Raw genomic sequence first — 27,292 nt, 5'->3', positions numbered from 1 at the left:
AAGGAGGGGAAAGGCACCAGGACGCTCTCAGGGCCGAGAACCACACGGCTGCCTGGGCTGCGGCAGCGGACCCCGCCCCTCGCACGTTCCAGGAGTTTGGGGGCTGCGTTCTGTCCCAGACGCGCCTCCAAGGCTCAGCAAGGACAGATACGACTCCCAGTCTCCGCCGGCTCGGGACCCCAGCGCAGCGGGCGTCCTACGGAAAGCGCGGAGCCCTGAAAGGGGGCGAGGCACTGCAGGGGCCCCCCCGCAGGACTCGACGCGGGTGGCGTCAGCGGGTGATTCCCGAGCCCAAACCGGTGGGGCGGAGCCAGCAGGGGCGGGTAGGGCGGGCCGGACGGGGCAGAGTGAGGCTCCGGCGCTAGAAGGAGGCGTGGCCACCCTGGATTGGCCGCCAGGCCCGCCCGGCGTGGCCTTCGGGGAGCTGGAGTCGCTGGCGGTGTGCGCTCGGCCGCGCAGCGGCCCCTTTAAGCCCCCCCGGCACCGCCCCAGCGACCCGCCCCCGGCGCCGCCTGGGTCCTGTGGGCTGCGGGTCGGGTCCGCGCGGGCCGCGATGGAGCTGCACATCCTAGAGCACCGGGTTCGGGTGCTGAGCCTCGCCCGCCCCGGCCTCTGGCTCTACACCCACCCGCTCATCAAGCTGCTCTTCCTGCCCCGCCGAAGCCGGTGCGCGCCCGGGTTCGCGGCACAGACGGGGGTGGGCTGCACTCGCTCTGGGACGCGGTCGGGAGATTAGGGCCGTCGGGGCCAGCGGCAGCCGGCGGGGAGAGCCCTCCCTGCCCTCCTCCCTCCCCCGCCCCGGCCGCCATCCGGCCTGGGCCTAACCTCCCCGGGACCGCCGCCTATCCGGCCCCGTGAGGCCCCCTCCCAGGGCCGGTTAAGGCGCAAACAGCCTGGGGTGGTCAATGCTTAACCCTAGTGGTGTCAGGTGGGGGCATTCTTTCCTGGCTGCTGCGTGGAACTTTTTCCACTTGCCTCCCGTCGGGTCAGAGGGGCTGGTCTAGAGGGCTCAAGGTTCGACGGCCTGGGTTTGTAGCCGCGGGTGAGCCTCTCCTCATGTCCCGGCGTGGAGGTCGGGGAGGCGGAAAGCAGTTCACAGTTCTGGAAACGGGGCACACACCCCACTGTCCTGGGGAGAAAACAGGCTTGAGGGGGCAGGGAGGCGCCCGGCCGGGGTCTACCCGCCCCCTCCGCCCCACCCAGGCTGAAGATGCCCCCCGCCCCCAACCAGGTGCAAGTTCTTCAGCCTGACGGAGACCCCCGAGGATTACACGCTCATGGTGGACGAGGAGGGCTTCAAAGGTGGGGGCTGGGCTGGGGAGGAGGCCTAAGGGAGGAGACTGCGCTCGTCCCTTTGCGAGGTTCTCACCGAATGCTAGGATCCATGGTCGCAAGAGCTAGGGGGCCGGAGACGGATGGATCTGGGTTCGAATCCATTCCCACTTCTCACTGGCTGTGTGCCCTTAAGCAGGTCACTTCCCCTCTCTGAGCTGTTTCCTCTTATGTAAAATGGAATAGTTACGGCTCTGATCTAATAGGGTCCGTCGAGGGCTTTATAAACGGGGCTGTGTGTGAAGGGCGGTTAGCAGCCCCTGGCCGGCCAGCCGGGCCTCAGTTACAGTTCTGGGGCAAGAATCGGGTTCCTGTGGCTGTTTCACCAGCCCACCCCACCCCCGCCGTTATTCCCCCCACTGACTCCTCTCTTCTCTTGTGTGTGTCACCCCCTCCCCAACTGGTCTGGCGGCTCCAGGAGTCTGAGAGGGTTGGGGAAGGAATGCAGGAGGAGCAGGCAGCCAGCCCAGGCCAGGGTCCTGGCGGGCCTTCTAGCTGTGCTTGGGCAATTAAGAAGCCGCCCTGGCCGTGGCCCTTGCTCCGGACTGGACGCCAGCCTGGGCCGTCCCTGATCCCTGAAGCTGACACCTACCTCCTTACTCCTGCCAGCCTGGCTCATGCTGACAGGCTTGGAGTCTCAGGCCAGATCACTGGGGCTTCATCGGCAGGCATCGCGCTGGTTCAGGCCTTGAGTGAGTGAGCGAGTCGCTCAGTCGTGTCCGACTCTTTGCGATCCCATGGACTGTAGCGCACCGAGTTTCTCCGTCCATGGGATTCTCCAGGCAAGAATACTGGAGTGGGTTGCCATTTCAGGCCTTAGTTTCCCTATTTGTGCAGCAGGAAAGTTTGGATTTGCTCAAAGGGCATCCCCTAGCCAACTTGGTCTGCTGGCTCCCCCTGGTGGTGCCACGTGGTATAAGGCTTCTGTTCGCCCACGGAACACTTGTCTTGCGGTCCATACCGTCATCCCATTTTACAGAAGAGGAAACTGAGGCTCAGAGAAGTTAAATCATTTGCCCCAGGTCAACAGAAAGTAGATGGTGAGGCTGGGATTGGAACCCAGCTCTGTCTGAATTCGGAGCTCTGATCCTAACTGGGAAGTTTCAATCCCTGACAGGCCAACACTAGAAGCACCTCTCAGTCTTTGCAGACATGCAGGTCTCAGGAGCAGAACTTGGGGGAGGAAGACAGCTCCAGTCTCCAGACCTGACCCGACCTTGGTAGAGCTCCCCGTAAGGCTCAGACAGGGAAACAGGGCAGGGTCCGCCCTGTAGGCCCTGACCGGGCCTGTGCCCCTTGCCCTACAGAGCTGCCCCCGTCCGAATTCCTGCAAGTGGCCGAGGCCACGTGGCTGGTGCTGAACGTGTCGTCTCCCAGTGGCGCGGCCGTGCAGGCCGCCGGGGTCACCAAGATCGCCCGGTCAGTGATCGCACCGCTGGCCGAGCACCACGTGTCCGTGCTGATGCTGTCCACCTACCAGACAGACTTCATCCTGGTGAGTCTCCCGCAGGTGCTGGGTTGGGGCCAGGGGGAGGAGGGGTGCGGGGCAGGGCGGGCCCCATGGGTGCTCAGGGACCCATGCGTTGTGCCTCTCCTGGCCCAGGTGCGGGAGCAGGACCTGTCCGTGGTGATCCACACGCTGGCCCGGGAGTTCGACATTTACCGAGAGGTGGGCGGGGATTCTGTGCCTGTTGCCAGGGACGATTCCAGCAACGGTTTTCCCCGTGCCCAGCATGGTGAGGGCCGCTCTCTGACACCCGGGCCTTGGCGGGGGCTCCTCTTCCCACCCGGGGCCCTTCCCTTGTGCAGTTGGGGCTGTGGGTTTGGGAAGACCAGCTGACACGGACGCCCCTCCTCACAAGAGGGGGCGGGGAGAACCCAGGCGGCTTCCTGCAGATGCTGCCTGACCCTACTCCCAGCCCAGGCCGGCGCTCTCTGGCTGGCCACCAGGGGGCGCCCCTGCCCACAGTCGGCCTTTCACCTCCCCAGCAGGGCCCAGCCCCACCGTGCACCCCATCCAGAGCCCACAAAACCGATTCTGCGTCCTCACGCTGGACCCCGAGACTCTGCCAGCCATCGCCACCACCCTCATCGACGTCCTCTTCTATTCGCATAGGTGGGCCCTTGTTGGCATCGGTCCACACACCTTGTTCCTGGGCTCCTTCCCATCACTTTCCGCCCACCCCTGGGTTCTGCAGTTCTGTGTCCTGTTCCATGGCTGGGGTTCCTGGCTGCCTGTGACACCCCTGTGCCCTGCACTGAGGTCCAGGCAAGGCCCCAAAGCCACAGCTGGGGCCCCCTTCCCACCCTGGCGTGGGCAGAGCCACATGAGCTGTGCCCTGGTCAGGCCCTCTGGACCTGGGGTAAAATCGTCTTTGTCACATTCAGGGTTCATTATCCTCTCCTGTCCCAGCCATACCAGCAGGTCAGGGCCCTGAGACGAGGGGGGCGGGCAGGGGGCCAGGAGGGTCTGCCCAGGGCCCCTTGTGCCAGCCCCTTCGCAGGCGTGAAGCCCGACTGGGAGGTGGAGCGGGCAGAGCACCTGAGCCTCCCGTCCTCCCCAGTCCCCCGAGGGAGGCAGCCTCTGGCGGTCCGGGGCCCAGCTCCATCACCTTCTTTGCCTTCTCCCTCATCGAGGGCTACATCTCCATCGTCATGGATGCTGAGACGCAGAAAAAGTAAGTGACCCTTGACCCCAGGTGGCACACAGGCCCTCGGCCAGCCCCAGGGAGGGGGCAGCTAGGGCGTCCAATGCTGAGGTCAGCAGGCTGATCTCCTCCCGGGCTCACAGTGGGGGCAAGGGTGGACCGTGGTACCCCCACCCACCGCCCTCCTGCTGCCCCAGGTTCCCCAGTGACCTGCTGCTGACCAGCTCCTCGGGCGAGCTGTGGAGGATGGTGCGCATTGGCGGACAGCCCCTGGGCTTCGGTGAGGGGCCGCACCTCGTGTTGGGGGTTGTGGAAGGGCTGGGGCCTGGGGAGGGTGGGGGTGGACTGGGGTGACCCACACGGCCCCTCCTCGACCCTCAGATGAGTGTGGGATCGTGGCCCAGATTGCGGGCCCCCTGGCTGCAGCCGACATCTCCGCCTACTACATCAGCACCTTCAACTTCGACCATGCCTTGGTGAGCCCCCTGGCTGGGGAGGGGGGCCTAGGGGAAGGGGGAGGGGCCCTAGGGGGAGGGGGAGGGGGCAGGGCAGCCCTGACGCCTCCCTGTGCCCGCCGGCCCGCAGGTGCCGGAGGATGGCATCGGCAGCGTCATCGAGGTCCTCCAGCGCCGGCAGGATGGCCTGGGCTCCTGAGGCTCCGGGGGCAGGCCACAGCAGCCTTCGGGATCTCCCCTTGCCCTCTGGCTTCCAGAGACTTCTCAAAGCTGTGTGCTCCAGCTTTGGGACATTCCCACCGGGGGGCCCCCCCCTTCCTCTCTGTATATGTAAGCTGCAAGCAGACGCTGGCTCTCAACGTGGGTGCCGCGTGTCTGCCCAATGCAGGGGATGTGGTGCTCGGGGCTTCCTCCAGGAAGCCCTCAACCCTCCCTGCGGGGCCTCGGGGTTTGCACATTCCCTGCCTGAGGCCTGAGCCTCCCCCTTCTCCGCGCTGCCCCCAGCTGGGTTGCCTGACCCAGCAAAGGAGTTCTGACCGTGCCTTCCCTTCCTGGGGTCTCCAAGAAAAGTATTTTTACACCTCTCTCTCTCCTTTTTAAATCAACTTGTTAATAAAGAGCTTATACTGAGCAGACCAGGCTGTGGTCCTTGGGGTTGTCTGAGCCTCAGCCACAGGGCTGCCGCCTGAGGTCCTGGACTGTATTCCTCTCCCACCCCATCCCGTGCAACCGGCTCTGGGCCGGGCTCGCTTCAGCCTCCCTCTGTGTGCTCACCTCGAGAGCCAGCGCCCCCATTCCCAAGACAAAGTGACTGGAGCGCCGGCAGGGGAGTGACCCAAGCCAGGGCCATGTGATTCCCTGCCAGGGCTGCCCAGCTCTGAGGTTCAGGCTCTCTCTCCATTCCTTTCTGGGTCTGAACAACCCAGGAGGTTCAGAGCAGAGCAGAGGCTCCCAGACCCTCCTGTCCGGGGTGGGGGTCCTGCAACCACCGCCCCACCCCCACCACCTTGGCTGTGGCCGGCCTGCCATCGGCTTTCTCTTGGACCATGCCTGAGTCCTGGCCATCCCTGGTGGGAGTGATCACTCAGTTCTTGCCCCCAGGGCTTTCCCGGAGCAGTGCTGGGATGGGCCGGCCAGAATGGGCAGCTGAGAGTCCATGCTGGGCTTGCCCTTGGCTCAGCCACGCGGACCGGACAGGGGACCGGAGGCCCCCCAGAGCCTCTGTGGCCAGAGACTCCACAAACCTGGGCCTGGGTTTCCTGTTGCTGTGGGGCCACCTCCCTGTTCCGTGGGCTGGGATTCTGCTGTGACCTGGTGGGGCCCTACAGATGCGCGGGGGAGGTTATCGGGTGCCCTCAGCCCAGACCCGCCCGCGCACAGAAAGGGAAGAAGGGTGTGACTTCGGGGTACTCAGAGGTCGTGGTGGCTCCCCAGAAAAGCCAGAGCGGGGCCAGGCCTCTGGCAGCACGCCCGCCCTGCCCCTGGGAGCCTGGGGGCTGCAGATCAGAGGAGCAGGGAGCACGGCCCAGCCCGGTGAGTGGCGGTCGGGGGCCCAGGCCAGCCCCTTCCCTCCTCCCCCTGGCCTCAGTTTCCCCAGGAGACCCGGGAGGCAGCCCCCTCAGGATCTAATACCCCTTGGGCCCTGGGGAGGGGGCATTTGTCTGTGGATTGTCTTTGGGGTGGGGGGAGTCTTGCTTCTCTCCTTGGAGGGCCCACCCTGGGCCTTGGCTGAAGGGATGTCCTGGGCTGAGATGGGGGCTTTAGAACCAGAATTCCCGGGGCTGCCTGACCTGCATCTGGAGGTCTCCTGGCCACCTGTCCAGCGCTGGGGGAGTCTTTCTCTCTCTCTGTTTGTGAGTCACTGCCTTATTTGGGTGTTCCTGTCACCCCAGCTTTCCAAGTGGGTCAGGCTTCTCCTGGTCCTCCAAACTGGATTTTAACACAGCATCAGTTAGTTCTGGGGCCTGCCCTCAGGACTGGCCTAGGCAGGAGCCACAGGCACCCCACTGGGCCGGCCTGACTCAGGCCCAGGCCTCGAGGCCAGCACGCCAGCCTGCATCTTCTGCACACGCGCGTGTGTGTGGAGGGCGTCGTTAGCTCTCAGGGCATTAAGAGTCCTTGGGGGGTCACTGGGCTGGCTCTCGGCAGGTTACAGATGGGGAGACTGAGACCCACAGGGCTTGGGCAGCGCCTGCAGCTAGGAGATGGAGATGTGACTCTGGCCCTCTCGCAGAGCTGATGCTATGGGTGCCGTCAGACGGAGGGGTCCAGGCCCGTGGGCGGGGGGGTGGTGACTCATGGACTGACCTTAGCCTCCCAGGCCCCAGAGAGTTCCAGGGCGAAGGAAGTCAGTTTGGTCAGCCCACGTCTGGGCTTGGGTCATTCATAACTGAGGCTGGGGGCCCTCACTGGCACACCCGGAGCCTCGGGGTGCCCACTCCTGAGAGCAAGGTTGAGGCCCCAGACCTCAGGGCCCGCCGCTTGTCTTCAAAGATCAGCCTGTGCCCCGGGGTGGAGGCCAGGCCCCACCTGTGGCCCCTCAGCCCCGCATCTCTCATGTCTCTCATGTCTCTCATCTCTCTCATCTGCCGGCGGGGGAGGGGAGAGGGGAGTGTGAGCCTAGGGGGGTGGCTCTGGGTGGTGGGGATAGGAGTTGAGCACACCTCAGCGGGGGAAGAACCCGAGGCGCATTTCCACACTTTCTGGTCTCCATGGTCGTACAGAAGTGACCTCGTCAGCCCTCCTCCAAGCGTTTGAACCAGAAATTCAAGGTTTAAGGTCCTCACCTGCGCCTCAGCCAGGCTAGGCCGTGAGGTCCGGTGCTTGCAAAATTGCTGCAAAGAGGGTTTCTTTTCCTACACAGAGGGGAGGACAAACCTACTCCCCTAGCATGGTCTACTGGTCCCACTGGCGGGGACGGGTCCAAGCAGGAGGCAGGAGGAACAGCTCAGTCTGCAGCAGGCCCGCCGGGCGCCCAGGGAGGCCGTGGTCCCAGCTGCATGTGGGGGAGGGGCATGGCATGCTGCATTAATTCACATATTCACCACGAGCTCCCTTCGGCCCCCTTTACCAGGGAAAGGAAGCGCAGAGTGGTGAAGCGACTTAGCCAAGGTCTCACAGCTGGGCATGAAAGAACCAGAATTTAACAAGAAGGTCAATAGTGCCCATGGGGCCTGGGGAGGTCCCTGGGGTGGGATGAGGGGCAGGGAAGCAGGGACAGTGTGGCTGACCCCTGAGGGACCCGGGTGATTTTGCAAGCTCCATCGCAATCCCGGCTGTCTGCGTGGCTGGCTGGGCGTCTGCCGCCAGTGCGTGGGCAGGCACGCGCGGCCCGGCCCTGGCTCCTCCCTGACCTCGGGCTGGGTGTTGGGCAACGGCTGCGGTTTGTGTCTCCCTTTCCCAGGCGGGCCCTGGTGCTAGGGTTCCTGAATCCAGGGGTGTCTCAAAGGGGGATGCCCAGAGCTCCCTTCCCCAAGGGGAGGGGATCAGTCATGGTGCTGCATGGCGTGGGGGGATGGTGGTGTGTGCACTTGTGGTGTGCAGGCCTTGTTTGTGCAAAACAAGCGAGCAAGTCTGTTTTGGCCAGAGAATGTGTATGTGTGTCTGTCTGTCTGCACATGCTTCTGAGTGTCCGTGTGTCTGTGTACTTGCGCTCCCGCGTCGGATGTCTGGGTGTCTGCGGCTGTACGTGCACCCAGCCACTAGTAACCCTCAGCCGTGTTCTGGCTCTCTCGGCACATGTCCTGTGTATGCGTAGCTGGCGTGTGCATCTGCTCCGTTGTGTGCGTGGGTGAGCGTTTGCGGTGCGTGTTTCTGCGTGTCTGTTTTCACCTGTGGCCGGGACCGTTCTGTGTCCGTGTGTGCATGCACACGTCTGCATGTTTTGTCTTCACGTCCACCGTCTTCCCCTGTGTACCCTCGTGTCCACTTTCCTTCCGTGGACTCACATCCCTCTGGGCCCCTCCGCCTCTCCCTGAGGCGGAAGGCCCAGCCCCCTGCAGTCCCCCAGGGAGCGGTGGGCTGTGCTGCCCTTCTCACCCCTGCCCCTGCCTGGCCACCTCCCGCCTCCGCCCTCAGCCTCTCCGACCCCCTCGTCCCCCTCTGCCCACGTCTCCTTCCCTCCTCTTCTGCCTGCAGCCCCAAGGGAGCCCGGCTGTGCTTTCTGGCCCCTAGTGTATGCGACCCTCAGCCTGAGCTCTCTACAGGGCCCCAGCCCCACTGCCCCGAGTCAGCCCAGGGTTGTCCTTGGCAGCGTGGCTGCCCCGGACCCGCCGCTGGTCTCCCTGCCCGGGTCTCCTCCGGGCACACCCTGGCCTTGTACATTTAGATGCGCCTTTTCTTTCTCTTACTTTTCTGACTGTGTGACATGTGGAATCTTAGTTCCCCAATCACGGATTGAACCGGCGCCCCCTGCAGTGGAAGCATGGCGTGTTAACCACTGGACTGCCGCAGAAGTCCCCACGTGCGCCTTTCCTAAGCTGACAGACAAGCCCAATATGCAGGCGCTGCTCAGGCACTGGTACAGGAGGGGCTGTGGAGACCCCCTGACTCTCTCCTGCCTCTTTGGAGCCCACTTCCTGCCTCCCAGACTCTTTGTTTTCCTGGAGTGGTGTTTCTTAACTCTGCCTTAATTTTTTTTTTTTTTTTTCTAATTGAGGGAAATTCACACAATGTCAAGTTGACCATTTAAAAGTGAAGAGCTACCTCTGGGGCATTTAGTTCATCACCTCATCTAACTCCAGAACACTTTCATCACCCCAAGAGGAAATCCCGTACCCCTCAGCTGTCACTTCCCATTATCCTCCCGCAGCCCCTGGCAATCACTGGTGTGTCTTTATGGATTTCCCTATTCTGGACATTTCCTACGAATGCAATCATCTCATATGTGACTTCTGACGTCTAGCCTTTTCACTCGGTGTGATGCTTTCGAGGCACATCCAGGTGAACGCGTGTGTCAGCACTCCACTCTTTTCAATGGCTGAATAATATTCCAATGCATGGGCAGAATCATGTTTTGGGACATAATCATGTTTTTCGGACAAAACCACTTTTTAAAGATTTTACCCGAGTGTAGTTTCTTTACAATGTTGAGTTAGTTTCTGCTTTACGGCAAAGTGAATCAGCTATATGTCTACCTATATCCCCTCTTTTCTGGACTTCCTTCCCATTAAGGCTGGGCTTTCCCAGTGGCTCAAACGGTAAAGAGTCTGCCTGCAACGCAGGAGAACCCGGGTTTGATCTCTGGGTCGGGAAGATCCCCTGGAGAAGCAAATGCAACCCACTCCAGTATCCTTGACTGGAGAATCCCATGGACAGAGGAGCCTGGCGGGCTACAGTCCATGGGGTCGCAGAGAGACACGACTGAGTGACTAACACTTTTTCCCGTTTAGGTCGCCACAGAGCATGGAGTGGAGCCCCCTGTACTACACAGCAGGCTCTCACCAGTTACCTATTTCATACTCGGCAGCGTGTATGACATAAGCACTTTTTTCGTCCACTGCTCGCTGATGGGCATTCGGGCTCCCCCTGCCTTTGGCCTGTTTAAGCCCTGCCTTCTTGTCCACGGGATGCACAGCAGTTGTGTTTAGTGACTACTATCCTCTTCCTCACGTGCTTGGCTGTGGATGGTCCCAAATGGACACTCTCTGTCACCCAGCTGTATGGCCACCAACCAGTCGGCCCTTGGACAGAGCAACTATTTTCTCCCCTCGGACCTGGAGGGTGTTTCTGTTTCCGTATCAAAATGAACGCTCTTAGCGCGTCCCTAAGAACAGGAGGAGGAAGAGAGCAGTCTTCCCAGTGCCCACCCCAGGGCATTTCCTCCAGGGCCCGTAATCGGCATCTCTGCAAAGCGAATCCTGCCTCAAGCCTTTACCACTTTGTAGACACTGGGCCCCTGGCCTGTTCCCCCATCTCCTTCCAGCTGTCAAGCAAAGCTGTTGAGTTTGGGCTGCAGCTGGCACCCAGAACAGGCTCAGCCATCCCACTTCCTCCCTCCATGCCCTCCGCTCTGAGAACTGAGGACTCCCCGGAGGTGCCCAGGAAACCAGCTCAGCCAGCAGAACTGGCCTCTCGGCACGTCCTGTGTGGCTGGAACCGGACTTTGTGCGGGGACCAGGGGCTCAGGAAAATCCCTCGGCCTCTCTGGCTGCACCAGCCACGTTCTCACCCACATGGCAGGACCCCACTCTCACCTGTGACATCCCAGTTCAGAAACTCCAGCCACACCAGGGAGGCGTGTCTCCTGGGTCTCACCATCGGTCCCAGGAAGGACTCCGATGGGGAGCGGGGACAGACAGGATGCAGGCTCATTGCTAGACCCTGGGGTACCACGAAGATCAGGCTGGGTCAGTGTTCACTCCTGTGGCAAGAAACAGGCAGCCTGGCAAATGAGTCTTCCAGGTCCCTCGAGGCTTCACAGTAATTTCACTCACCTATGAGTAAGCCTTGTCTTTCTTGGCGATTTATCCCTTGTACCTGGCCTGGTGCCCCACACGTGCAGCAGGTTCTTTATTACCTAGAGGTTGAACGAGGGATGGTAGGCTTGTCCCCTCCAATGAAGGCTGGCGCCTTTCTATAACGCTTACGTAGAATTTGTCCTGAAATGCATTCTTGAAAGGAAGTGGGAGAAATGCCTTGGCTTTTTCCTTTTCAGTTTGTTTTTGCAGGGAAGTGTTGAAATCTGCAGAGGCTGAAAGAATAGATGTTGAATTTGCTTTTGAAAAATCATCATAAAAGAGAAAGTCAGCGTCTTTTGTTGTAGCCACGTGTTCCGGGAAACAAACTCACTCAGAAGGACAATGCAGATAGCGGACTGCAGTTTGTTACACCGGCGGGCCCAAGGCAGAGTCTTCTCTTAGCCAAGGACTCCAACCAGTTTTTGTGAAAACCTTATATACCCTAAGTGTATGTGCCCAAACCCACCTCCCCAAATTCCTTGAAACTAGTCTGGACAAGGTAAAAGAGAGATACGATCAAAGTTAACCCATGATTCATATGTCTTAAGCCTAGGTAGTTAACAATGGACAGTTATCAATAGGCCTGTGGTCATATACCAATAAGCATAATAGAATTTATGATTCTATTTGGTTACAAAGATAATTAGGGTATTCTTTTAGGCAATGGAGATTCTAGGTATGAGCCCTGGGGTTCTTCCATCCTGGGGGCCTGGTTTTCCAGTTGGTATGTCATTTCCATAGATACTGGGCATATAGCTCAAAGTCCACAGTTCGGCCCAAGATGGAGTCCTGCTTTCAAGATGGAGCCTGTTCTGTCTGTTTCCTCCTTCACTTTAACCAGCGAGGCTTCCTGAAAAGGGGGGATCACATGCCTTTGTGTACCGGGAGTGATGTGATTCGGACGTTCCTCGAAAAGAGGGTGCTGGAAAGGCTCCAAGAGGCCTGGTCCCACCCGGCGGTGAAGCGGGCTTGCACTTGTAGAGGGGGCTCTGCGTGGCGGCTGGGGACACGCCTGGGCCCCATAGCTGCATCTGCACAGTCATGCATCCATCCATTCATCAAGGATTTATTGAGCACCTACTGCATTCCAAGGCTTCCCTGAGGCTTAGATGGTGAAGAATCTACCTGCCAATGCGGGAGACCTGGGTTCGATCCATGGGTTGGGAAGATCCTTTGGAGAAGGAAATGGCAACCCACTCCAGTACTCTTGCCTGGAGAATCCCATGGACAGAGGAGCCTGACGGGCCACAGTCCATGGCACTGCAAAGACTCAGGCACGACAGAGCAAGTAATGCTTTCACTTTCACTGCTACATTCCGAGGCCTCTGCTATGCTCTGGAGACCGGCGATGGGGAACCACCAGCACCATTTCACACCCTCTCGGAATTTACAGTCTGGCTGGGGACACAACCCCACAGTTGTAAAAGTTTATGGTTCTGAAGAGTGCTACAGAGAGGGGTATGTGGTACTCTGGGCGGGGGCAGGGGTGTGGAAACCAGCCTGGGGTAGAGGAAGGCCACTTGAAGAACTGAAACTTGGTGTCCGATGGCAGTTCAGTAGTGGGTACAGTAGGTGCCAAGGCCCTGGGGTAAGAGCTCGGCTCCTCTCGGGGCTGAAGAAGGTGAGGGAGAGTGGCGGGCAGGCTGGAGAGGTGTTGGGTGAGGCTGGGGAAGTGGGCAGGGACTGGGGCCTGTGGTGATGACTTCGGCCTTATCCAAGAGGCAACAGGAAGCCAGGGAGTGTTTTGAGCAAGAGGATCAGACCAGGCTGTGTTGTACAAGCCCCTCCAGAGGGTGGCTTGGTGTCCCCCCACCCCCGTTTTTTTTTTTTTAATTTTATTTATTTGGCTGTGTTGGGTCTTGGTTGCAGCACACAAGATCTTCATTGTGGGCTTAGTTGCCTGCTGCAGGTGGGATCTTAGTTCTTAATGACCAGGGATCGAACCTGGGTCCCCTGCATTGCAGGAATCACTGCGAGAGGGATTCTTAACCTCTGGATCTCCAGGGTAGTTCCCCCACCCCCCAACCTTCCCATTCAACTTCCAGCCACACCCTTCATCCTGTAAACTGTTCCATGAGGTCCTGTTTGCCCTTGCAATTCTCTCGACCTGGAATTTGTAGCATTTCTTTTCTGCCTTTCCGCCAATGAAACCTGGAAATACCCACCTCCGCCCCCAACCTCCCCAGGCAGCCAACCCCGTGAGAGCGAACCTCCCAGCTCCCCGCCCTGGGAACCGCTGGCGTTTGTTTATGTGGCATCTTTGCCTCCTGCCCACTGTGCACCTTTCCACAAGCTCCCACCTCTCAGGCCTCAGTTTCCCCACCTGCAGGGCAGGGACCATGGGTTCTGCCTCATTAGGGGGTTTTGAGGATGCAGGGAGCTGACCCATGAGGGAGTCCTGGTCCCGGTCCCCAGAAGAGCTGCAGAAATGAGCCCAATTGTCACCACTGGGCACACAGCACGTGCCTGGGGCACCAAAATGTTTTTGGCAAGAATGCGATGTTTCAAAATAGGCCTCATGTGTTGTCATCATGAGAAAAGCCAGGACTCCGTTCGCTGGACTCCTTGATCCCGCTGAATGTTTGCCAGGTCATGGGCTATAGCCTGCCAGGCTCCTCTGTCCATGGGATTTCCCAGGCAAAAATACTGGAGTGGGTTGCCATGCCCTCCTCCAGGGGATCTTCCTGACCCAGGGATTGAACCCAAGTCTCCTATGTCTCCTGCATCAGCAGGAGGCTGGGTGTTTAGGATTGCTTTTATTTACGGCGACGTCTCAGTGTTTGGAGCCTCCACGGGACCCCATGGCACTTTATAGGGTTGTAGACCCTCTGTGGTCATCTCTCCTGTCCCAGCACCTCACAGAGGAGACCCTGGGCTCAAAGAGGGTGGCCTGGGGGTGGGGGTCATCTGCACACTCGGCTCCTGTTCGTCGCACCTCAGAGTAGATGAAGCAGCCCCTAGTAGCCTTGGCCTTGGCCTGGGGGTGGTGTTCCCCGTGGCAGGGCCTGGTCTGGGAGCTGACGGCTGACAGCTAACGTGAGGTTGCTGCAGAGAAGTAAGTCCCTCTTCTCTCTCTCTGCACTTCCCTGAATAGGTGTTCAGGCTCCTGGAAGCGGGGGTCAGTCACCCAGTTTAGGGGAACCACAGGGTGCAGGGGAAGGCATGCAGTCCTATCCCCACGGACACGCCAGGTCCCAGGAGAACCCTGGCAGGTCTTGAGTCAGATGACTCCCAGGCCAAGGGTGACCTCGCTGACCTCACAGGGGCCCTGGAAGATCCTTGCTCACCCGGCGTTTATGTAACGTGAGTTTCCCAACCGCCCTCAGAATCACCCTGTGACATAAACAGCTGTGTGCCGTCGTCTGCCCCGGTGGCGGGTGGATAAGTGCTCACTGGCCGCTCGCTGGGGGCCGGGCATTGGCGAGCCCCGTCCGTGGATTACGGCACCGGCCTTGTAGTCAGGAGGCAGCACCGGGCCCTGCAGCTCCACAATCAAGATGCAATTCACTCGTCATCGAGTGCATTTAAGTTTCCTTTGTTTGTCTATCTTTGGCTGCTGTGGGTCTTCGTTGCTTTGTGCGGGCCGTCTTCCGTGCCTACGAGCCGGGAACTGCGCTCTGCGTTGCAGCGCGAGGGCCTCTCATCGCGGTGGCGCCTCTTGTTGCCGAGCACAGGCTCTCGGCAGGAGGGCTTCCGTAGCTGCGGCACACGGGCTTAGCTGCTCCGAGGCGTGCGGAATGCTCCCCGAGCCAGGGATCGAACCTGCGTTCCTCTTGTGGGCAGGCAGATTCCTACCCACTGTGCCCCTAGGGAAGTCCCCATCAAGTGCATTTAAAGTGTATATAATTCATGGACTTCTATCCAGCTGCTGGAGCCCGCGTGCCTTAGAGCCCGTGCTCTGCAACGAGAGGCCACCACAGTGAGAAACCTGTTCTCCGCAAATGGAGTAGCCCCTGCTGACCACAGCCAGAGAAAAGCCTGCACGCAGCAGTGAAGAGCTAGCCCAGCCAAAAATAACAAATAAATAAGAAGTAAGTATAATAAAAAGCATAATCCAGTGGTTTAAGTATATTTATAAGAGGGTGAAATCATCTGTTTTGATAGTTAAAAAAATATTTTCAACCCCCTCACCCAAGAAACCCTATCCATAAGCTATCACTTCTTGTCTGTCCCCAGATCCCCCAGCCCCTGGCAACCACCAATCCACTCTCTGTCTCTATGGGTTCACCTGTTCTGGACATTTCACATAAAGGGATCATACGTGGCCTTTTCTGACTGGCTTTCATGAAGCATAATGATTTTGAGGTTCGTCCACGTTGTAGCGTGCATCAGTACTTCATCTCTCGTTCTGGCTGGCTGATGTTCTATCGTATGGACAGACCACATTTTAAAATCCATTTTCTGTTGATGGACTATTGGGTTGCTTCTACATGTGGGCTATTGTGAATGAAAGCTTCTGTGAATATCTGTGTACAAGGTTTTGTGTGATTATTTGACATCAGTTCTCTTGAGTACATACCCAGGAGTGGCATTGCTGGTTGTCTGAGATTTCTACGTTCACCATTTGAGGAAGAAACATTCTTTTTCCTAAAGTGGCTGAATGTACCCTCTTTCCTTCCCACCAGCAATGCACAAGGGCTCCGCCGTCTCCACGTCCTCTCCGACACTTGTTATTGTCCGTCTTTGATTGCAGATGTCCTCGTGGTGGTGAAGCGGCATCTCGGTGTAGTTTGGACGTGCATTTCCCTGACGGCTAATGATACTGACTTCTTTTCACATACTTATTGGCCATTTGTGTCCGGTTTGGAGAAAAGTCTTTTTAAATCCCTTGCCCGTTTAAAAATTGGCTTGTAGGCACTTCCCTGATGGTCCAGTGGTTAAGACTTCGCCTTCCAATGCAGAGGGTGTGGATTCAACCCCTGGTCGGGCAGCAAAGACCCCACATGCCTCGCAGCCAAAAAACCAAAACAAAATAGAAGCTGTATTGTAACAAATTCAATAGAGACTTAAAAACGGCCCACATCAAAAAAAAAATTGTTTTTTAATTTAAAAAATGGGGTTGTTTGTCTTCTCTATTGTTAAACTGTGGCACTGTGGTTGCAAGAGGGGAAACTGAGGTTCAGAAAAGGGGGGTGTGACTGGGCCACGAATTCTGGGCCCACAAGCAGATGGAGACCGGAACCTGGGTTGGTCTTCGCCTATAGCCTGCAGGCCTCTGCACCCAGGGGCCTTCTGTGTCCACTGTTGACCTGCCCCCTCAGGTCACACCAAATCCTATCCTTGTGTTTAAAGGTGGTGGGGAGCGGGGGAGCTCCCTAGCTGGAGGGTGGATCGGAAAGGCGAGGAAACAGCAGTTCTGAGGAACCAAGCGGGTCCTCTCTTCCCCTCTGGATCACGCGGACCTGGCTGACGTGGCCCGGGAAGCGGGGACAGCCCGGCCCCTGTGGTCGTGGAGCCTATTTATACCGGCGGGGGCCGTGTCGCAAGCCTTTCCTGCTGGCAGGAGGGACGTCACCAGGCGCTGACCTCACCAGAAACGCTGACGCATCTTCCCCTTCCACTTCGCTTGGCTGGGCTGTGGGGCTGCCTCACCTCGGCCTCCTCCTGCCCAGCTCCTGGCTTCTCCCCAGGGTTCCCGCTCCCTGCAGCCCCCAGTGCGTGCACTGAGGTCACGACCCCCAGCACTTCAGAATGTGAGTGTGCACAGAGCCAGGGCCTGGAAAGGGGTAATCAGGGTAAAGTGGGGCCGGTGGATGGGCCCCACTGCAATGTGACAGGCGTCCGTAGAAGAGGAGATCGGGGCCTCCCTGGTGTGGCTCAGTGGTAACGAAGCCACCTGCCAGTGCAGGGAACGTGAGTTTGGTCCCTGGTCCGGGAGGACCCCACGTGCTGGGGAGCAGCGAAGCCCGTGTGCCACAGCTACGGAAGCCCGCGAGCCTAGGGCCTCTGCAGCGAGGGAAGCGCCGCAGAGAGAGAAGCCCGTGCACCGCAACTCGAGAAAAGCCTGTGCGGCAGTGAAGACCCAACACGGCCCCAAATAAGTTTTCAAAAAAGGAGAAGAGATCTGGGCACAGACAGACACGGCAGGGCGGCCGTGGGAGGAGATGGTGAGAAGCCAGCCGTCTGCAAGCCGAGGAGGGCGGCCTCAGGATGAAGCCAGCGCCTTGGGCTCAGACTTTCAGCTCCAGGACTGTGAGAAAACACCTTTGGATCATTTCTGTCTGTGGTCCCTGGTTATGGCAGCTCCAGCAAACTCATATGTAAGTTTAAAGCTCCGTGCTCAGAGCCAGCTCTTTCAGATGTGAAGGCACCCTCCTCCTAAACGTTTTTATAAAAGGCACACCGCAGGTGGGGCGGTCTCAACATCTCTGGGTCTTGGAGGTCTCTTCAAACCAAGGAGACCCTACTGCTTCTGGACCAAGGGGTGAAAACACTGGGCTGTCCCCTGAGCGTGGAGGCTGCTCAGCAAGGAGCCCGTGAGAGGGGCATGAGGCTCTCTGGTCAGACATGACTCTCCCACCTGGAGCCCGGCCTGGAGCTTCTCCAAGCTTCGGTTTTTCTCTCATTACCAGCAGCCGGGGAACTTTCCTGGTGGTCCAGTGGTTAAGAATCCCCCTTCCAATGCAGGGGATGAGGGTTTGATCCCTGGTTGGGGAACTAAGATCCCACAAGCCACAGGGCAACACAAGGCACCACACTCGAAACCCACTCACTGCAACAAAAGATTCCACGTTCTGCAACTTAAACCCAACACGGCCAAATAAGTACATTTAAAATATATATATATAAAAAAGCAAACGGCTATTTTAAAAAGGGAGCTGAGGCACGCCTGCCCGGCCGGTGTCCCTCCCAGGGCTGCAGCGAGATGAGATCAGAGATGTGAAATGAACAAGGATCTGGGCCTGGCCTGGGCCCAGGAAGCCGCCTCCTGGAAGTGGGCGCCGGGACGGGGAATCGAGCAGAAGTGACGTTCCCAGGAGCAGACTCCAGAACTGGGCCTTGGGGGTGGCGAGGGTGTGATGGGGACCAGGGAGTAGGCAGGGCGGGTGAGGAGAAGCCTCCGGGGCTGAGGGTGGTGGGGTGCCCCTCGTGTTGCCCATTGCTAGTTCCTCAGCACTTGGAAAAGAGCAGGCCAAATAAATGTTTGTTGACTGCGTAAATGAGCGAGACGGGCGTGTCTGCAAGGGGCGGGCTGGTGGGAATGGCCTTGGGGGTATTGATGGGTGCTGGGGTGGGTGCCCGGCCTTCCTCCTTCTGGCCACCTTGGCGTTCCTGTGCTGGGCTCCACGGGGCCCGAGCAGCTCAGGCCTCCCTGGCCCCACGCCCCCCTCAGGGGCCGCATCCCCGGTCCTCAGCCTTTGACACCGCCCTCCCCACGGCAATCCTCAGGGTGCAGGCCAAGGACCCCCAGCCCGTCTGCTGGAGGTGCTGAGGTGGCCAGGCGTGGCGTGCAGGCCAGCGCGCCTCTGACTGCGCTCTCACGGGGTCGCCGTTCATCCTGTGGGGAAGCAGCAGGTTGCCTCAGGAGGCGCTGTCTCCGGGGCCCCTCCTCTCGTTTCTTCGAGAAGCAGAGAACCTACTCGAGATCACTATCTTTCAGAGAAAGTGAAACCTGGCCCCCACCCGTCACCAGCGACTCCCCCTCCAGCTTCCCCTCTGAGCTCACAGCTTCCCCATCTCCTCTGCTCCCCTACCCCGCCTCCCCGACAGCCAGTACTTGGAATCAGACTGCTTCATCGCTCCTTTTTCCTTCCAAGGGCATTTGCCTTTTATGTCCATGACGGCAGCAGCCCGGTGAGGTAGCTGCGAGATACTTTTCAAATCCTCATTTTACAGGTGGTGGGGGCCTCCACGGCAAAGTGACTTGCCTTGGGTCACACAGCATGTCAGTGGGCTTGAGCCCTGATCTCCCTTTTCTCTTGCCCCAAGCTCCTGGTTCGATGGGCCTGGGATGGGGAACACTGGTTATATGAGGGGTGCCTCATGGGGGAGAGGAGATGGCGGGGAGCCCCACTGAGGGATGCAGGTCTTGAGGCCAGAATCACAATCTCGGGGCTGCCAGCCTGGGTCTGGCTCTGTGCCCGGAGCCCCGTGGTTTCCGCTCACAGATGTCCCAACAGCCCCGCGGGAGGGCGGGAAGGGCACCCAAGAAGGAAGATGTCTCGCTCCCCTCACCCCCAAACCACAGTGGCCTGAAGGCCGACGGCTCCCGGGCAGGGACCCAGCTATGGGCCCTCCAGGGGCCCGGCTGGCAAACCCTCCCGTCCATCTTGGACACGGCCCCCCTGCAGCGGGCACGGACACCCTCGCTTCCCCGCTCACCCCAGGAAGGCTGAGGCTGTGGTTTGCATCATCCTTGGGCGTGGGGGGCTGACCTCGAAGAATGAATTCGAAGAAAACAGGAGGAGGCGCGGGCATGCCACCGCACTGGCCGCCCATTGGCCGCCGGCAGAAACTTTGGTTTTTTTTAGGGTCATGTTCCCAGAAGGCCTCCCCTCCCCCACCCCCTCCCCACCCACCTCACGAGGTGTTGGCCAATCACCCCGACGGGCATAAAGTGGCTGCCAGCCCTCAGGGCTCCAGGCAGGGAGGTGTCACCCCCAGCGGGCGCAGGCCGGAGCTCGGTCACCCAGCATGCGGGCACAGCGTATGCAGAGAACACTGCCCAGTGAGTACTTCCTTCCTCCCCGCTGGCAACTGCCTGCCGGGCTCACGGGCACTGGCGGGGAGCAGGGCCACCCTTTGCCCTCTGGGAACTGGGCAGAAGGATGCTGAGAAGGGGAGAGAGCCAGGGGGGCAGGCAAAGAGAGGGATCCACTGAGAACACAGCATCTTCACAGGAGGAGAAGGGTATCCCCGGAGGGCTTCCAGGTGGAGGTGATGCAGACTCGTGGGCTCTGGGAGCAAGGGAGTGAGGGAAGATCACCAATGCAGGAGACGCCAGGGAAGCAGGAGGGAGGCGGGAGATGTGCTGGGGCCGAGAGGCCAGGGACGCTGAGTGGGATCGCGGTGTGATGTCTGGAAGGGCGGTAGGGTGCCTCCTTTTTTTGGCCCGGATTCGCAGGCTCTGGGATGGATGGGCACTCTCAGCCGGGTCTGGGGGCCCGGGAGCCCACACAATCAAACAGCACCCATAGCCACACCCACAGGGTGACAGGCACACAGAGCCGCGTGACGTCATCCGGTGCCCTTGGTCTCAGTCATCTGGGAAGCCCTGCACTCAGCCCGGGGCCCCTGCGGCCGATGGGTCACAACGGCCGGCCGTGTTTGGCAGCCGTTCCCTTGGGCCTTGCACAGACCCACACACCCACACAGGCTCCCTGGCCCCACGTGCTCGGGGCTCACCCCAGCCCCCGCCTGCGGAGCCAGCAGCAGGTACCTCGGGGGGCGGCAGGGGGTGCCCTGTGGCTGCGTTTCCCGGGCACACAGCCCCCTGGGCCCCGGCTGCGGCGTCTTCCCCAAGGGGCCACGGTTCCCAGGAAGGGAAGGTGGTGTCACTGCCTTCCGGGCCATTGCACCACAGGCCCTTCCGACCACGTGGCTGGCGGTGCCCGGTGGGTGGGTGGGGGGAGGCGGTGGGGGCGGAGCCGCCACGGTGCCCACCCACCGGGGGGCGCTCTGGCTCACTGCATCTCTGGCGGGGGAGGGGCTGGGGGGGGCGCCTGAAAGAAGTGGCCGTTTCCGGAGAGAGAAGGGAGGCCTGAGAGATGGGGGCAGAGGGTGGCCTTGGGTGACCTGAACAAGCCCTTCTCCTTTGGTGCCTTGGTTCTCCTGTGGGTCAGACGGGGGCGTGGATGAGCTGATCTCATGCATCCTCTCCAGGTGGGAAGGCAGCCCCTCCTGGTTCTGCGGATGGAGCTCAGGTCCGGGGCTGCAAACCCCTCTGGAGGCCCCCTGTGGGATTGGGGGTATTGAGGCCCGCAGTAATGGCGGATCCTTAGCCCAGAGATCTCGTGGGCCCCATCTGGGCCCCCACAGGTCAGCTCCCGAGGTTGGCAGCCTGGACTCCGGCTGGGCCCCACCACCTCTTCTCAAAAGGCTCACAGCCACTGTTTCAGGTGCAGGGCAGCGGCTCTCTGGGCGGTGGTGGTGGCCGCCGTAGGTATCCCTGGGCACGCGCAGCGTCCAGCCCCAGGCTCCACACGGATGAGGGATGGGCTGTGCCCTCTGAGGCCCGCGTGAGCGCCCTCCCCTCTGCAGGGCGCCCACTGGCAGAGACTGAAGTGGTTCCTCATCTCCCTCTGTCCCAGGTCTGGTCCTCAGACTTCTGTTCCTGTGCACAGTGGCCACGGGCAAGTGCTCGGGCAAGTACCACGAGCTTCTCCTGCAGCTCCAGCGCCAGGCGGACCTCATGCAGGACCCCAGCACGCTCCTGGATCCCTATGTGAGTGCCCAGGCCCCCTGGGGGGCACCTGAGTCTCAGAGAACTGTGGGTGGAGCTGGGGCTAGAGTGATCCCCAGAGAGGACCCGCTCAGCCTGGGGCTGGTGGGGAAACGGAGGTTCCACATTATTCCAGGGCCACAGTGACTGTCCCGGGTCTAACCCTGAGATGCCAAGGAACCAGTGGGTGGGCCTGGAGGGTGAACCCTGACTCCAACACCTCATTCGTGTGTTTGCCCAGCATGCTCATTGCACACCTACCACGGTCCTTGTTCTAGGCACTGGGTCGTCGCAGGGAACAGTCCACAATGACACACCTCACGCCACCATCACCCCCACCAGCCCCGCCTGCAGTGACCCGGGAGTCTTCTCCCTTCTGGGGCCTCAGTTTCTTGATCTGTACAATGGGAGGGTTGGATGGGGGAAGGGTGCACACGGTCCAGCAGCTCAAGGCTGAGCAGGTATGTGTGCGTGTGCGGTCAGAGCTCCAGGGCTCACCTCTCGACTGTCCTTTTTGCTCTCCCCAGATCCGCTTCCAAGGCCTGGAGAGTCCCAAACTGCAGGAACACTGCAGGGAGCACCCGGGGGACTTCCCCAGCGAGGACGCCCTGTGGAGGCTCAGCAGGCAGGACTTCCTGCGGACCCTCAACGTCACGCTGGGCCTCGTCCTTCGCATGCTGAGCGCCCTGAAGCAGGACCTCCCGGAAGCAGCCCAGCAACAGGCGGAGATGAATGTCCGAGGGTTCGGGAACAACATCCACTGCATGGCCCAGCTGCTGCGCGGCTCCTTGGACCCAGAGGCCGCTGAGCCCACCCAGCCGGGCCCAGGGCCCACGCTGCCGCCGCCGCTGCCACCCATGCCACCCTTCCAGCGCAAGCTCAGGAACTGTGGGTTCCTGCGAGGCTACCACCGCTTCATGCGCGCAGCCGGGCAGGTCCTCCGGGGCTGGGGGGAACGACGGGGCCGCAGCCGCAGACACAGCCCCCGCCGGGCCCTGCAGAGGGGGGCCCGCAGGACACGGCCCTTCCCGGAGGTCAGGAGACTCACGCCCAGGGGCCAGCTGCCCCGGTAGCCTTTGGGGCGCCCCTGCCAGGTGAAAGGTCAGCAGGTGGCATGCAGGATGGCAGGCCGCTGCCACCCATCTCCTCTCCGCTCCCCACCTCTCCGAAGCGCACTTTAAGGGGTGTGAGCCCCGTCTAGCTCCCCCAAGGCTGGGCTGCAGGGGAACGGTCAGGCTGTGGAGCACTGCCAGCCCTGGGTTCCTTGGCTCTTGGGGGGTGGCCGGGCCAGGTCCATATGGGGCCAACTTTCCATTGATTCAGGGGTCGGATGACATAGGCTGACTCATGGCCAGACTGGCCGCCCCCCCCCACCCCCGCTCTGCTCCCCGGAGACCGGCCGGACTGTCCCCTCATGACTGCGTGGCTCTTACCCCTGTACTTCCTCCTTACCCCAGTGGCCCGGCTCCAAGGCGGTGGGGGTCAGGGCCTGAGTTGGCCGACTATGCCTCATCGCGTCTGGGGCCAGATCCCTGGGTGCCTGGGAGGCCTCATTTTAGGCAGCTGTGATGGAGCAGAGGGCACTGGAAGGAGCAGTGACGGTGTTGGGGGGTCGGTCTGAGGTTGGCCTCAAACTCGCTGTATGACCTCATCAAGGCCACCTTGCTTCTCAGGACCGCAGTTTTCTCTTTGTGATTTGAAGGGCTTGGGGACCACGTGCTGCCCTCTCTGTTGTCAGTTGCTGGGACTCTGTGACACAGGGTGGATATCAGATTCTCTCCATACATAGGGACACACGGTGCAGACGGCCCCTGGGCACAGGCTCCACTCTCTGGAGACCTACTGCCTGGAAGCGCCTGGTCTTGGGTCTCGGCTGCCGCTGCGCCCCCTGGTGGTGCATCATGGTATTTTTTCGTGCTGAAATCATCGCCCTCCTAGAGTGGGGGATCCCAGAAGCTTCTGGGCCAATTCCTTGGAGGGACAGGACTAATTTATAGATTTTTTTAAATCAGTTTTTTAAAAATCTGTTTTCTATTTATAAGGCTTATTTATGATGTGTATTTAATGTTAATATTGTGCAAACATATATTTAAAATTTGTGTGGTTTCTAAAGCCCCTGTGTGTCTCTGTTGCATTGTAGGGGGGGGGTTGGGGAAGCCTCTTGGAGATGGGGGGGCTTCCTAGGTGGCAAGGCCACAAGCATCCACCACTGGAGGGCTGGGCTGGGGGTCCTTGCTCTATCCGGGAAGGGAAGCTGCATACCCCCATCAGCTGTGGGCTCTGACTGTGGGGGCATCTCAGAGAAGGCGCCCATTTTCTCTGAGTGGGTCTCCCTTGAGAAGCTGGGGACCAGAGGTTTGGGAGCCAGAGGGGACAGGGGAAAGAGGGAGTATGTGGGCTGCTCTCAGTCTTCGTGGGCTGCTCTCAGTCTTCATGGGTGAGTGGCTGGGGGTATGTGTGCTCTGGGTGTTGTGTGAAACAGCAAAGTGGAGTGAAAGTCACTTGGTCGTGTCCGACTCTTTGCAACCCCCCTGGACTGTACAGTCCATGGAATTCCCCAGGCCAGAATACTGGAGTGGGTAGCCTTTTCCTTCTCCAGGGGCTCTTCCCAACCCAGGGTTTAAACCCAGGTCTCCCACGTTGCAGGCAGATTCTTTACCAACTGAGCCACAAGGGAAGCCCAATACTGGAGTGGGTAGCTTATCCCTTTTCCAGCGGATCTTCCCGACCCAGGAATCAACCCAGGGTCTCCTGCATTGCAAGCGGATTCTTCACCAACTGAGCTATCAGGGAAGTCACTAACTAAGTCATGTCCAGCTCTTGCGAAGCCATGGACTGTAGCCCGCCAGGCTCCTCTGTCCGTCAGATTTCCCAAGCAGGAATACTGGAGTGGGTAGCCATTTCCTTCTCCAGAGGATCTTCCGGATCCAGGGATGGAATCCAGGTCTTCCGCATTGCAGGCAGTTTCTTTATCATCTGAGCCACCAGGAAAGCCCCCGGTGTGTTGTGTGAAACAGACAAGATAATAATAGATCTTGTCTCAGATATGGCCTGCAACCTGGTAGGTGTTTGAAACTGCTTCCTGAAGGGCCCCAGGTCGGGTAGGGATTCCACCTGGCTGCCCCCTGATGCTCAGGGCCTCACCTCTGGAAGGTCATCTATAGATCAGTGACATGCGAAGTGGCAGCTACAGAAGGGCTCACAGGATCAGGTGAACTTGACCTAGATCAGTCCCTGGCCACCCCCATTTCTGGTGGGAACAAGACAACACGGGGTGATGATAACTCTGTGTGGGACACGCTGGGATAGATATGATCCACTTTGATGATAAGACTGAGGCTCAGAGAGTTTGAGTGACCTGCCCAGGTCCTCAGAGCCAATTTCCTGGGGGCGAGCACGTTTCAAACTCCAGTCCATCGGATGTCAGGGCGGGAGCATCCTCTCGTCACCTTTCAACCTCTGTAACTCTGCTGACAAGTTCACGAGTCCCCCGGGGCACAGAGCTCCCAGAAGAGGTGGGCAGACAGACGACAGACAAGCAAAAGGACCGACAGGAGGACCTGAGGTTGCAGTGCGAGCTTGAGCTCGGCGAAAACGAAGTGGTGATGAAACCCAGAGTGAGAGTCTGGAGACACGAGTGGTCAGCAGGGCGCCTGGAAGCGGTGACGTCCACTCTGCAGCCTGAATGACGCACAGGAGGAGGGGTGGAGCCTCTAGGTGGCGGGAAGGGCCGGGGCAAAGAATTCTCTGAGCATTCAAGGATCAGGGGGTAGTGAGTGAGGGCATTGCTGATTTATCAAAAGGGCCCACGGGGTACAGCCTCTAGCTCAAGGTCACAGAGCACGGTAGTGCAGGGCTGGGCCTAGAACTCCAGGTCTCTTACGCCCAGCCAGGGCATACCCTCTGTATTCCAGGCTGTTTACAAAGTACCTAGGGAAGGCTCTCCGTTGCCCACCCCCCAGCCCCCGCCCCCTGCCCCCTGTCCCCTGGTCCCCCGGGGCTCCCTCTTGCTCTTGGGCTTCCTGCCATACCAGCCACTTCTGGATCCCAGGGGACCTCCCCCAACAAGGCCCCTGCCGGTGCTCTTGTGTCTGTAGTGCTGTGCTCCTTCTGGTTAGCTCATCCTTGGCTGGGTCCAGCAACGTCGTAACTTTTCTCAAAAGTGTCCAACAGGGCGGCGGGGGCCTCAGCTCGGGTGGAATTTGCACTGCCTGTCCGCCTCCCCGGCTAGCCTGGAGCCTCTGAGGACAGAGACCACCTCTGTCTTCTCTGCTCAGTCCCAGCACGCAGCAGGAGCCCAGTGAGGAGCCGGGCGGGGATCCCAGCCTAGTCTGGCGCTCGCCAGGTGCCCTTGACGGCAGACAGCCGGCCTCGCTCTTTGCGACCCTGCTCCAGCGTGTGGTGCTGGTGGGGGTGGTCTTTTCTCGGACCAGGCTGCTAGGAAGCTGTGGGTGGGAGGTGGGCAGATCCGGAGAGCCAGGCACCTGCAGTCTCCCTGAGCGGAAAGGGATCCGGCTCTGCAGCTGCCCATGGAGAGGGCCGAAGAGGTTCTGGGCGAGGAAGAGCTGGCAAGCGAGCTGGCAAGCCCAGGGTGGCGGCTCTCCGCCCTGCCTGGTCCCCCTGCCAGCCCCCTCCACTCTGTGGTTAGGCCCCTGGAGAGGCGTCTGGGGTTGCCTTTGAAGCGGAGCGGCACCCACCCGGCAGGAAGCAGATCAGGGAGCCCCCAGATGCTGGGGTGGGGGCCTCAGGGGTCTGTCAGTAAGGACATGTCACCTCCATGACGCTGTCTCCCAAGGAGGCCCCAAGCTGCAGGTGCCACCATCTCCAGCTCGGTCCCAGAGCCGCAGAACCGGTTGCCAGAATGTCGGCCGGGTGCCCCGTGGTTGCCTCAAGGCCGCGCTCAGCCCCAGGCCCGCACCTTCCCACTCCCCACGTGCCATGTGCTCCAGCAGCCCAGTGCCCCTCGCACCTCCCGCAGCCTGCAGCCTCCCTCTGAGGGTCATTCCTGTTGTCTGCGCCCGGAAGCAGGAGAAGCCCTCTCAGCTCCTTCCCCGCTCCCTGCGGCCACAGCTGTGTGAGGTTGGGGTTCAGGGCGTTGGCTCCAGGAAAGCTTTTGCACCTCAGCGTGCGTGGACTCCCAGCACCCTGCGGGCCCGCATACAGCACAAGCTCCCCGCGGTGGAGGCTCATGTGCTGGGCCCGTTGGCCCAGGGTCAGGGAGAGAGAGGAGGCCTCTGGCAGCTCTGCTGCTGGAATCGACTGGCAGCCGGGTTTTCTTTCCTGTCTCAAGCTTTTCAGGGTGACGGTCACAGCCCCTCAGTCAACCCTGCACGTGACATACACACACACACACACACACACACACACACACACACACACACGGATGGAAAGTTCCCTGGTAAACGGCAGGGAGGGGGGCCTGGCACTTAGTCTGTCTCCAGAAGAGACTCCCGGCGGCTCGGGGCAGAGCTGGGCCTCACGCCTGCACGCCCTCGCTGTCTGCCATCTTCACCAGGCCGCGCCGTCTCTCTCTCGAGGGATGGGAGAGGACGCGGAGGGCCGGCAGAGCGGCCTCACGCCCCCGCCCCGGCGTCCGTGCACCCTCCGGCTGAGCCTCGGCCTCCCCGGCAGCTCAGTAGACTTGGTTTCCAGGCCGCCTCCCGGCCGGGCAGACACTTTCCCCAAGACAGTGGAACACGGGGCCTGCGAGGCTATCACCAAGCAGGTGCCCGGGCAACGTCTCCTTTCTTTTCTCCCCCTCTTCTTCCCTTTTCCTCGCTGCTTTTCTTTCTTCACAGCTCTCCTCCTCTCTCTGTCCCCGTGGCCCCCCGCTCCCCGCCCGTCTCTCTCCACTGCCCACGCCAGGCCTGGGACCCGGAGTGCCCACAGAACGCCTTTTCCACGCCGAGGAAAGGGTCACAGTCCACGGTCAGAGTGGGGAGGCCCCGGGCTCACCGGAGCAGCTGCCGGCTTCCTGGGGCGTCCCCGAGGGCTGGGCTCCGCCGGCTCGGGGAGGGG

The 27,292-nt window shown here is 60.2% G+C and overlaps 2 protein-coding genes across 6 annotated transcripts; both read left to right on the top strand.

Moving 5' to 3' along the window:
* Positions 1-418: 418 nt before the first annotated feature.
* Positions 419-5,070, top strand: CASTOR1 (cytosolic arginine sensor for mTORC1 subunit 1). Of its 5 annotated transcripts, none has more exons than XM_040251040.1 (9): positions 419-666; positions 1,232-1,302; positions 2,640-2,827; positions 2,936-3,068; positions 3,322-3,448; positions 3,897-4,010; positions 4,178-4,260; positions 4,362-4,456; positions 4,566-5,070. In XM_040251040.1, the coding sequence occupies exons 1-9, from the start codon at positions 554-556 to the stop codon at positions 4,632-4,634; spliced, it is 993 nt and encodes a 330-aa protein (XP_040106974.1). In that variant the 5' UTR covers positions 419-553; the 3' UTR covers positions 4,635-5,070. The 5 variants fall into 5 exon arrangements, with proteins under 5 accessions (XP_040106974.1, XP_040106973.1, XP_040106977.1 ...); XM_040251039.1 differs by having other exon boundaries at positions 425-666; positions 4,178-4,229; XM_040251043.1 differs by lacking the exon at positions 1,232-1,302 and having other exon boundaries at positions 647-666; positions 2,450-2,827; positions 4,178-4,229.
* A 14,399-nt stretch (positions 5,071-19,469) lies between these two features.
* On the top strand, positions 19,470-23,378 carry OSM (oncostatin M). Its single transcript, XM_040251037.1, has 3 exons — positions 19,470-19,561; positions 21,144-21,277; positions 21,802-23,378. Exons 1-3 carry the CDS (start codon positions 19,528-19,530, stop codon positions 22,345-22,347), a joined length of 714 nt encoding a protein of 237 aa, XP_040106971.1. The 5' UTR covers positions 19,470-19,527; the 3' UTR covers positions 22,348-23,378.
* The last annotated feature ends 3,914 nt before the right edge of the window (positions 23,379-27,292 follow it).

Source organism: Oryx dammah, unplaced genomic scaffold (assembly GCF_014754425.2).
Source record: "Oryx dammah isolate SB20612 unplaced genomic scaffold, SCBI_Odam_1.1 HiC_scaffold_12, whole genome shotgun sequence".
NCBI classification, from domain to species: Eukaryota; Metazoa; Chordata; class Mammalia; order Artiodactyla; family Bovidae; genus Oryx; species Oryx dammah.
This window is presented reverse-complemented; position numbering and strand designations above follow the sequence as displayed.